This window comes from Seriola aureovittata, chromosome 5 (assembly GCF_021018895.1).
Source record: "Seriola aureovittata isolate HTS-2021-v1 ecotype China chromosome 5, ASM2101889v1, whole genome shotgun sequence".
Classification (NCBI taxonomy): domain Eukaryota; kingdom Metazoa; phylum Chordata; class Actinopteri; order Carangiformes; family Carangidae; genus Seriola; species Seriola aureovittata.
In genome coordinates, this window is record NC_079368.1 from 7,193,265 (window position 1) to 7,205,530 (window position 12,266).

At 40.3% G+C, this 12,266-nt stretch overlaps 1 protein-coding gene across 1 annotated transcript; it reads left to right on the top strand.

Annotated features, from left to right (window-relative positions):
* The first annotated feature begins 264 nt into the window (after positions 1–264).
* atad1a (ATPase family AAA domain containing 1a) lies at positions 265–10,332 on the top strand. Its single transcript, XM_056377342.1, has 10 exons — positions 265–405; positions 1,171–1,371; positions 1,561–1,659; positions 1,783–1,903; positions 3,420–3,620; positions 4,708–4,814; positions 4,983–5,072; positions 5,770–5,820; positions 6,067–6,242; positions 7,587–10,332. The coding sequence occupies exons 2-10, from the start codon at positions 1,198–1,200 to the stop codon at positions 7,714–7,716; spliced, it is 1,149 nt and encodes a 382-aa protein (XP_056233317.1). The 5' UTR covers positions 265–405; positions 1,171–1,197; the 3' UTR covers positions 7,717–10,332.
* Positions 10,333–12,266: the final 1,934 nt, after the last annotated feature.

Consider the following 12,266-nt stretch of genomic DNA (forward strand, 5'->3'; position numbering starts at 1 on the left):
TCCCTCAGAATACCACGGAAGCATTGAATCCATTAATAAATGTCAAATCCAACATATGTTCCCTATTTTTTTTAACCATTCTTTCCTTCCTGTACTGTCTGCTCTACCTTGTGTAGTCATGTAGATGCTGTCCATGGTGCTGATACGTGTTTTATCTGTGTGCAACCTCTGCCATCCAGTGGCTGACTGTATGAAACGTGTCTGCTCAGCGACAAGGTGGAATAAAGCAACTTCCGGAACCACGGTGTTTGTTCCTACCCGAGTAACAAAACGTAGTGCACCATTACTACTGTTTTGCATTTTCGATAACGAAAGCAAAGCTCTTGGTTTGCGTTTTAATTAGTAAGTAGGAGTATTTTGTCTCGAGGGACGTCACTTTTATGTGTGCCAGGATACAAAGCAGAGGTAATATGTTTAGTTCGCCCTAGACAGGACAAAATGACAGTTTGCTGGTGCTTGCTAGTTGAATCTGTTTTAGCTTTAGCATGCTGGAGATGCTAACCAGTGAATTAATAGGATTTCTTCCTTCGCATTAAACCACTGACGTATCTGTTATCGTGAAATAGCGACCCCGTTTCCTGTCTAAATAACTTACCTAAGTAGTGCTGGTGGAAAATATCGTAAAGAAGTGACTGACGGGTTAGCTTTGGGTGGGAGATCTCGTGTTTTACGCCTAAACTGATTTTCATTCACACCCTTTAAATAAATAAATTGTAGTGGACATAATCTAAGGTTTATATCTCAAAAACATTTTTAGCGATCTGTTGCTCATCAACAAAATCCACTCTTCACTTCGGCGTACGTCTCATCAAACAAGCACTATGTTATGTTATGTTATTTATACGTTTTGAATTGGTGCACTCTACTCACTGGCATTTATTGCGTATTCTGGAGGTCAGCAAGGGCAGTACGTGGTGAAATCAAATATATATATATATATGGAATGTAAATTAAATTATGTCATTTATCAAATAAATCAATGTGGGATTATAGTTCACACCACATAGTGGAGTATATGTATGCACATATATATGTGCACTAGACAGATCTGAATTGCAAATTTAATAGCCATCTCTCATTCTACTTAGCTGCATGTTAACCCTACTTTTCTACAACTCAACTATTATTTTCTTCCTGTTTCAATCCTCTGCTTCCCTCCTCTTTATCCAGCCAATGGTCTGACATAAACCAGCAGAGATGCTGTTCAAAGATCTTCCCAGAGAGGCCCTGATGCGGCCGTTGTCCAGGAATGAAGTGGTGGGCATGTTGGTGAGGTTGACCATCTTTGGTGCAGCCACATACTACAGTATCAAATGGGTTATAGAAGCTATGGATCCTACCTACAAACAGAAAAACCAAGCTAAGAAAAGGGTATGTAGAACTGTTGCACATAATATAAGCATGAAGAAGTTGTTAAATACTATGAGCTCAAGGGGGGGGGGGGGGGGGGGGTGGTGGTGCTGCTGTTTGTTGTTAAGAAATTAAAGGAATGACTGGAGCAGCATGTTGCACTGTCTGTTATCCCTTTCTTCAGCTGAGTTGTGTGGTTTAACTCTCCAGGCAGAACAGCTGATGAAGAGGATTGGTGTGGAGGGGGTCAAACTAACAGAGTATGAGATGAACATTGCATCTCACCTAGTCGATCCACAAACAATGAAGGTAAGAGTTGTAATCCTCACTCCATGACAGAGATTATCAATCAACTGTAGACAATTTTGCCCTTTTTTTGTGAGTGCACTTTCCCAGACAAGAAGTCAGACACAGTCCTCTACCCTCCTGCAGGTGTCCTGGAGAGATATAGCAGGCCTGGACGAGGTTATCAATGAGCTGCAAGACACTGTCATCCTTCCCTTTCAGAAAAGACACCTTTTAGCTGGATCCAAACTCTTTCAGCCTCCCAAAGGTATCACAACATGTCATTCATAAAGAACTGAAATGGTCAGATTTCATCAGTTTTTTAAAATTATGGGAAAAAATAATAAAAACTTCGTATAGTAATTGTGAGTAATGTACTAATGGATTGGAAACTATGCATATATCTGGCATTATTTAACCACCATTGCTTGTAGAAAGTGTAACGACATTGGCACGTTTTTTTGTGCTGGCTTTGTTCTCCAACACATATTTCAAATGAAATAATGATAAAGTGCTGACTGTCATCCTTTAGTTTAAGTATGTTTTTGTCCACATTAGGTTCACTTTGTAGGAATTGTTAATCTTTTTACACATGCTCGCTCAATTTTAAGGAACTGTCAGTTTCATTTTATTTGATTTCTTTATTGTTTCCCTCCAGCGTACACCCAGAAAAACAATGTTCCACACAAAATATAAGATGTGATTTGTCACAGAATAGTACACGTGTAATGATTGAAAAAGAGCAGGAAGAAGGGAAAATCTTGTGCTGTGTGTCCCGTTCTCACAGTAAATGAATAACATAAGTGGTCTGCCATAGATGATCTACAAGTACCATCAGCATCAGGTTTCTTAACCGGTGAGCTGCCAGGCTTGTACTGTGGCCAGCTTGTTTATTTTAGGAATTCTGTGCTTTCAGTCTGGTTTTTAATGAAAGTTGGGTTGAGATCAGGAGAATGACTTTGCCAGTAAAGACTGGGTTGCCTTGCGTGATCTTTGTCCAACTTCTTTGTGTAAAAACACAACAGCTACACTGTTCACTAAGTATGAATGTTAAGACCCTCAAGAGAGTCAGCTTTTTAACCTCATGGTCAATATTTATTTCTAAATCCAGTGCATTAGTATGTTAAACTAAAACAAACAGAACAGAGTCATTCCTACAATTTCTGACTGCACTTTCTATCATAGTTACTAATCATTTCAGTTGAAGTGCATAAAAAACTACAGATATCAGAGCTTGTTATAATTCTTCTCAGTTTGCCGTTGTCTTCATCATTATTTTTAGAAAGCCATTCACTACATCACGCTTCCATCTTTGTGCCAAATAGCATCTGACAAGATTTATGCACATGGCAGCGTGACAGCAGATGATTTCTTAGAGGAATACTTTACTTTCTGTAGAGAGTTTATGCTCTTTGGCACAAAGCTCTATACAGAGCTTCAGGATGAGTCAACATCCACAATTAGCTGCTTTGGGAATCCAGTTCCATCCCTTGACTTCAAGCTTTGTTTATATCTTGTAACTTATAAAAAGATAGGCCTCTAGGAACAGATTGGCCAAACTCTTTGTTTGTATATGAGCTAAAGAACACCAAGTTAGGGAAAAAAGATCCACAGAGTTGAGATTTTTGAGTCATTTTTACAGTTTTGCTTAAATGGGGAATATTTTACAGATATACAAGTATTGTGCACTCTTGACACATGCAGGGATTTTAGAAGAAGTTTGATCAAAAATTTAACACAATGTTGAAAGACGATGATTCCTAATTTATTTTTTGTCCTTGCAGGTGTTTTATTATTTGGTCCTCCAGGATGTGGGAAGACCATGATCGCTAAGGCAACAGCCAAAGCCTCAGGGTGCAAGTTTATCAACCTTCAGGCCTCCACTCTGACAGACATGTGGTACGGCGAATCACAGAAGCTGACTGCTGCAGTCTTCTCATTGGCTGTGAAAATCCAGCCCTGTATCGTCTTCATTGATGAGATTGGTGAGTTCATCTTAACTGGGTGCCTGTCAAGAGTGATTTCATGGAAAATGTAACTTTTATTTATCACACTTTTATTACACTGTCAGGTGTGATTTATCTTCATCTTGACTCTTTCAAGTAGAGATGATTTTAAAAATCTGATACTTAAATAATTTTGATGTTTTGACAGTTTTCAGGGTTTCCTTCACAATTTCATGCTTGTTGAACTGAGTCTAAAGCAGCACTTAAAATGAGAACAAAACATTTCTTCGATAGGTTACCAGCTTAGTGAGGTATCCTAGCACATTTTACAGACTGCCATCCCCGAATTTGTGAAGTTCATTCTTAATGTCCTCGGTATCATGCCAGGGTCGGGGATTGATTTGGACACAGTGAGCACCCACCACAGACATAATCTTGTTTATAGTTTGATAAATTGACATTTTTAAAAGAATGTAACTGTTAGCAGGTAGCTAACAATAGCTGTTTGCAGTGTACCATGGATCTACAGACAACTATCACTGGATTGTTCTGATGCTAAAGAAAACTTAACTTAATTTCTAAGTGGCTTTATGGACTTTTATTTATGATGTAAATCGATAGCAGCTAAAGTTAATCAAAAATATTTGTGTCTTGTGTGTGTGTGTGTGTGTGTGTGTGTGTGTGTGTGTGTGTGTTTGTGTGTGTGTTTACATTTGAATGTGTTCCTAGATGGAGGATGATTTTTGACACAAACTGTGGTAATCAGGCGCTAAGGTGCCTTCAATGGCTCCATGAGCTGTGTTTCACAGCCGCTGCTGCAGATTCAACTGCTGCCTGTGTTTGTGAATGCACCAAATCTCCTGGCCAAACTATAATAACTAACTTCCTGTTGTTTGCAGAACACCAGCATGCACCTGTGCGTTTTATTAGATAGTGAAAGTAGAGACGTGGAGATGGGAAACATGGGAAAGAGAGTAACAGACACACATTGAACTCACTGCCAAGGGCATGTACACCCATGTGGTATAGGCCCTTACCATTTGGCTCTGGGGAAGCCCCTCCTCATGCAGTATTTTTGCCTCACATCTCTCCCTCTGTTCTTTGCTTCTTGTCTCTTGTGTGTTAGAGTCATTTCTAAGGAATCGCTCCAGCCTAGACCACGAGGCCACAGCCATGATGAAGGCCCAGTTCATGAGTCTGTGGGATGGCATGGACACGTCCTCAACCACCCAGGTGACACAGCCAGTACTCTTTCCAATTTTGCAATGTACCCACTAGACTGAGTCATACTGGTAGGTGCTGGGTAAGTGGGAAAAGTAGATGAAAAGAAGCACCTATCCCATCTTGCATGCAGGACATAATATCGGTCAGCATTTCACATTGTGACTCTTTGAATTGTAGGTGATGGTGATGGGAGCTACAAACAGGCCACAGGATGTGGATCCAGCCATTCTGCGCAGAATGCCTGCCACTTTCCATGTTGGCCTCCCAGTAAGACACCAGCACAGTTCTCACCTCTGTACACAAAATTAACACTATATCTTATCTGTATTTTCAATTTACGTACTTTTACATTTTTCAAATATACACTGCAATTTTATCCATTGTAAATTGTAAATTGAAATGAAAACGCTAGAATATACTTCTATTTGCAGATAATTAACTGTGGGCCCCACTGCAGCACAACTCCTCTATATTCAGTGATAGAAATTGTGTGTTTTTCTGAGTGCTTTCAAATAGACATCAAGCAAAAGAGAGTAGCTTAAACACACACACTGTATGTCTCAGATTGTCTCATGGCTGCTTGCCAAACCACAAATAGCATCTTTGAACCGGTACAATAAACAGTGAGTCCCTTATCACGTCAGATGCACAGTAAGTGTTTGTGAGCTGTTAATGCTTAACAGGGGAAAACCGTAAATGAGAATTAAACACTGAGGTGTCTCTAAACTCTAATGTATTGACTTTGACAATGTAATGATGACTTTTTGCAGCAAATGTATTCACACATTGTTTATGTGGAACATGTTCGGGCAGTTTAAACTGCATTTATACAGTGTCTGATGATTAGAAAGTCTTTAAACGTGTGATTACTTGTGTATTGATAGGTCCATTGTTTTTTGATTCATAAACTGCACATTAACCTGTCTTTTTCCCAATAAGAACCACTGTCCCTCTGTCTTTGCAGAGCATAAGACAAAGACAGGACATCCTGCGGTTGATATTAGCAGGAGAAAACGTAAGATATGATTCCTTTTCATCCTAGTCAGCTGGGGAACAGGTTACTCCATTCACAGCACTCTTGTCATTCTCAGAGAACATTTCACACTTACATTTTCACTGTCAGGTCAAACTAAAGTAAATCTGATTACCCACGAACAGTTGGCACTTGAATGGCAGTAACAAAAACAGCCAAAGACTAGTGACAGCAAACGGATTAATGGTAAATAAATGTCTCATATTGCTGTCCTGCTTTTCTGTTCAGTTGAGCAATGCTATTAATCTGAAGGAGATTGCTGAGAAGACAGATGGCTACTCTGGCAGTGACCTGCGAGAGCTTTGCCGCGATGCCGCCATGTACCGAGTCCGGGACTACGTCCGCAAGGAGCAGATGAGGCAGATCGCTCAGCAGCTCCAGGACTGCCAGGAGGAGGAGGAAAAGTATGACTCATGTTCAAACACCCACAAGATTTCATAGCCTTTGTGTCCATTGACGTCTTTGTTGAACTACAAGTACTTACCCTCAACATTGTGTGGTTAGACCAGTGCTGGTTTTTGAAAGTTGCCATCAATATGACATGAAATGATGTACATACTGGTACTCTTAAACCATAATATTCCCTGAAATTAAGCATTCTTTTACTTTTCTTTGCAAAGCTTTCAAGCTTTTGAAACAGCACACTCATAGATTCATAGATCAGGTTAAACTCTCACATGCACAGCTACTGGAATACCGATCACAAACTACTGTGTGTCATCAAAATGAACAATACTAGAGGTGGATCTGGTTGGTTTTAAATACAAAATAAATATCTGATCTGTGTAACCCATGCTTCAGCTGTTGCTAAGCAACTACTGAAACCCACTCTTGGAGCAAGACAATGTTGCTAAAAGAAGAAATATTTAAAACTTTTAGTTTTCAATAATCTAAACAGTACACTCGTGGCTGAGCTCTCTGCATTTATGATGCCAGGTGTCAGCATGTGGTTTCAAGTGAACTATAGGATGCAGAAGCAAATGCTAAAGGCTCTCTACAGACATGCAGCCTTTCCGTATTTCTCAAACAGAGGGAAATAAATAAATATTCAAATAAACAGAAAAAAAATACATGTTGCAGGATTGATTGAACAGAATTGTGACTTTTTCATCTTGTCAGGAAGAAATATAAAGCAATATAATGTCAGCACAGAGCTGTGCAAAATAAGCTCAGTAAAACTTACTGCGATTTAAAAAACTGAATAGGTGATATGAAAAAGGTGATATGAAATATGTAGTGAGTCATACATATTTGAAGGTAACTAAGCATATTCAAAGAGAGATTATTGGGGGATTTCCAGAGGACATTTGGTGCATCTCAAATCCGTACTGCATACTAATTCTAAGCTGGTGTTGAGTGTGTTCATACTGGAAATATGAAAAGTGACTGTACTGTAAGTATACTCAAAACAGTCCATACTTTAAAACCCTTGATTTATGAGTGAGCTGTTAATTGACACTATTCTCCCACAATGCAATGCAGAAAATAAAGGAGCTGCACACAACTGGAAAAAAATGTAGACTAACTCTGGGTGGAGGTGAAACACCTCTGCTGTCTGTTTCTGAGGATGAATTTTCATTAACATCCTGAAGCCAGTTTGTTTGATGTCCAGCAGCTGATGCATAATTTCCTGTTAGGTTAAAATAGTTAAGTACAGTATGTTGATTTCATACATACTACAGCAATAACAGTATAACAGTTATTGTTTTTGTTTGCCTCAGTTCCTGACCTCTGCTCTCTTGCTCTAGACCTGTGGATGAGGAGCGGTTGCGCCCAGTCACCCAGCTGGACCTCCTCTTCGGCCTGGACAAGATGAAGGAATCTAAGCGGGCCACAGCCTCCATGTTGCCCAGTGTGTCAGAGGTTCCCCTGGACTAAACACCAACACCAGCGCAGTATGCTCCAGCTCACCGAGCAGAGACTCCTCCCACATGTGTGAGGTGCAGTTGGGCAAAGCCAACAGACATCAAGATAGCCATATTTTTCTTAAACTTGATTTCTCCGGAAAGGTTGTTTTGACCATGTTCATTTTCAGCACAGCCCCACCACATGTGTACAGTCACAATACATTCAGAAATCTACATTTTCCTCCTACCGACCACTGACAGCTCCACTGGAGAAATTTATAGTCGGTGCCTTGCTCAAGGGCGAAATTTCAGTTTGTGTGGAAGAGGTGTAAGCATTTTCCACAAACTCTATGAATCTTTCTGAAGTTACTACAAACTACTTTACTACCCCACTATACAGTTTCATATACCACCCCACCACGACTTACACATGATCATGACCGGGGGGGTTGAGTCATTCAGTCTGAACTCCAGATCGGTGTAGTCCTTTGACGTTTGCTGCTCGGTTTCTAAATCAGCTATCACTCCTATCATTCCTCTTTGAGCAAACACATTTTCGAATGACAAAGACTTTTAAATCACTTTACAGTGATGTTATCCAAGCACTTTGGAGGAAATGATTCAGCTGATCCTAGCGGTCTCAAGTCTCATTACACTATAATCTCTGCAAATGTTGTTGTATGATAGCAAATTGTTCAGTAATGCTTTTCAGTGATATCACACTTTCAAATAACAAGGTGTCTAACAAAAAATTGTTTCATTTTCAGGGATATCAGTATCCATATTCAGTCATTATGAATGTATTACTCGTTTTAAATTATATACTGTATTATATATTCAAGTTTGAATATTCGAAAACGACTCCACCTCCGTTTCTTAGCTGTTTTCCTCTTAACCTGAATCATTGATCTCTGCTTTTCAAAGTAAGAGAGGATGCATTTAGCCAGCATGAGGTTGTACCAGCAGTAATACGATTCTCATCATGTCATGAGTTACTGCTCCCAAGGAGCGCTAATTCAAAGTGTTTCATGTAATAGTCAAATCTATGTCTGCAGTCCTGAGGTCAGCACTGCTGTGGATGCTGTCAGGTCACAACATGTGTACGACAAGGAAGAGAAAGAGCAGAGCAAAGTCAGCCACAGGTGAAATAACATGTTGGCTGTCATTGTCAAAGAGCTCAGATAAACACCACTACATCATTCCACTGGGGGAGACCATAGTCATTGTACATCGTGTCAGTATTAGGCATAAAATCAATCACAACACAATGCATTGGGTCTGACGTACCAATATCAATGCAGCCCGTGTGCAGTTATTTCCCAGAGCCGTCAGTTTATCTGTGTAGACAAAAGCAGATAATGAAACAAATATTCACATGTCAAGTGGAAACAGGGTCACCACTTAAACCCTTTAATAGAAACCACAGCTGTAGTGATCTGAGCCGGGTGCAGCAATAAAACACACCATTACATCCTATTATCTCGATAATCATTATCCTACTACTAAATGGCTGTAAAAATATACTTAACTGTTGTATCACTGCTCCGCCGTCCCAGCTGTTAGCAGGTGTTTCATGCGTGTTGTGCCGTATGCATGTGTGTGTAAACGTGGAAGCAAAATATTGGCTTAGAGTTAAGGCCAAGATTTTGAATGCAGCTGAAGTTTCTCTTTTAGTGCATTTAATGCTGCTGTGTAACTCAGAGTCTTCAGACCTTCATATTTTTTTTTTTATCCCAGAAGACAATAGTTGACACATCTTCATGTTAAAATCTCACCGGTGTTTTTTTTGGAAACAAGTTTTTTAGTGTCATATTTATTGTGCCATTATCATTATTGGCAAGTCCCTGTTGTTTTACTGGGAATGTTTTTATAATGAACTTCTCTTGTCGTGTTACATGCATCAATCAGTGACTGACAGCAGCGGCTGTCACCGCAACACACATCAGGGTTACTTTTATTTTCACTTTATGGAGAGTACGACTTTAAAATTCAAATGCTTTCAATCAGCTGTCAGTCTGAAGTTCTGCCTCTCGTCTGTATAAAAAGCCTCATTATTTTACATATGATCACAGCATTTGCTCAGAGATCTGTCAGTGGGTCACAAACAGACCTTTCTCCCAGGCAGTCAGAGCAAGCCAGGGCATGTTTGTCATTCAACCAGGACCATGTGGTGGCACTGTAGCTTCACTATCCTGTGACTGAGGCAGGTGTTACAGGCTAAGATATGGACTGCTTTTATTTAGAGCAGTTTTATAACATTATGGTTGAGACAATGAAATGGAGAACCCTGCATACTGGATTGTTTCATTCAGTTATATTTAGACATCTGTTGCTCTTCATCAGAGCACCTCAGGTGACAGTTAAAGGTCAAGACTTTAGCCATGTAAACCACTAATTGTGTCACTGCAGCTTGCAGGTCCTCGTTACCTTCCATGGAGAAAGGTAACACCCGTGTAAAAGCTTTTCCCTCCATGCAATCTCACTCGCCAGGTCGTTCACCGGTTATGTGGCGGAGACTTCATTCTATGAATACAGTCTCCATATGCAGTTACTGTAAATGATACTGTCAATTATGTGTGTGTGTGTGTGTGTTGAATATGAAATGTTATTGTAGAGTGTATTTATTAAATCACACTGAAGAAAATAAGTTTTGTTTTTTTTCAACCAGCAAAATTCTACTGCTGTTACTTCCGCATGGATTTCATTTGTCTTTCTCCTCTCCTTGTTAAAGTCTATTAAATGTAATACGTCTCATCAGGTCACTAGCACTTGCAATGACACAGCAGTATTTAGCTCAAGGCCACTCTAAGCCTGTTCTTCTCTAAGATCCAACACCTGACTCTGGTCTGGGATTTCCAGACTAAGTGAACTAGTGTATTTGAAGAAAGTGATGCCAGTAAGTGCAGATAAATGTTGTTGCCTGTAGCCTGCACAGATGGAAAGGTAATATTTGCAATTCAGGCTTTAATGAGGCAAAGTCTGGAGTGTTTTCCACCAAATAAGTTCTGCAAGGATGCGTGTCTGATCTTTGACTAGGAACCATTGATTAGTTATTCATAAAGCTATTGATGAGTTATTCATGAAGAGGGAGTCGAAGTGAAAGTCTCCATTCCAGCTCTTTTCAATTAGAGGACAGCTCCCAGTCGATAAACATGATGGAAGAAGCTCTCCCCCGTAGCACAGCTGGCTGGAGATGTCAAAGACTTCCCATGGAGAGGAGAGCTCAGACACAGATAGATTCACTTTTGTCTAGCCACGGTTTGTCAGAACAGCAGCTCTCAGCGTTGGTCTGATGGTCTCAACCCTTTTTTCCATTAGCAGCAGAGGGGGGGGGGGGTGTGTAATGGCCCCACTCTGCTCTGTGACAGTCCTCTGAAAGCTTCAGTGCCATCAGACGTGATTGAGCGAGCCCAGAGAAATCCGCAGCAGCTGTTATCCCTGACATATTTCTCAGCAGGATATCCTGTTGCCTGCTGATGCTCAGGGTTTTATAGCTGGAGCAGATAACTCACAAAGGCACATTGCATAATAATATGAAGGGCCGCAAATTGGATTCAAGGAATCCTAGAAAGCCACTGCTGGGTGAGAGGACAAGGTTTATTTATCCTGTTTTGGGATCATTTTGCATTTTCTTAGCGTCATTAGATAGAAAAAAGAGGATGTGCAAAATGGTGCTGGGTTGGGAAGTTACATCTAGGACTGTGTCACTGCTGAGGTTTTAAACAGGCAACTGCTTCAGCTTTTTCTTCAACATAGGTTTATCATGCATCTCCCCCATCAATCATTCAGATGCTCTGGGCCTGAAATGTTGCATGTACTATGCCCGGCATTTTTTTATTTATTTTATTTTATTTGCTTTAGAGGTGGTATCCAGGGTGGATTATTTTACCTTTAGACAGAGACAGGCTAGTTGTTTCCCCCTATTTTCAGTTTTAATGCTAAGGTAAGCTAACTGGCTGCTGGCTTTAGCTTCACATTTAACATACAGACATGACAGCTGGTATCTTTTGGTAAGACAGAGAATAAGCTCGTTTCTCAAACTACTCCTTCAATTGGTAGACGCTGTATTCAATAAGAAAGTATTTATTCATGTCCTGTCACTTGTATGAGCTAGTAGCACAGCCTTCTTGAGAATCTACAGCTGTGAACAAATCATTCAGTCGCATGAAAACTTTATACAAAAAAATGGCAGTTATTCAGTAGCTAAGCAGCTTCATTTTAACTCGTCTTTAACAACTGTGTGTTTTGCAATTTATCCAAAAAATGTTTTCAAGTAAGTGATCATGTGTACTTTTTTATGACAACAGTTATTTGTATAGTGTCTTGCAGGTTATATAGCAAAAACTACAACTACTGCACTGGATCAGTATGGTAAATCATCCGCAGGCGCTGTGTACCACCTCCATGAGTTCCTGCAGCCACAGGGTCTCCAGAGCAGCATCAGTGGCTCTGGAACCTCTTTGGTTGCATGTTGTCTGTCTCTGCTGGATGGAGAGAAGAGGTCCTGCCTACATTAACCTCCCAGACCGATCTCTGCGTGAGCTGGCCCTGAAGAGAACACTCTGATGATGCTTCTGTGAG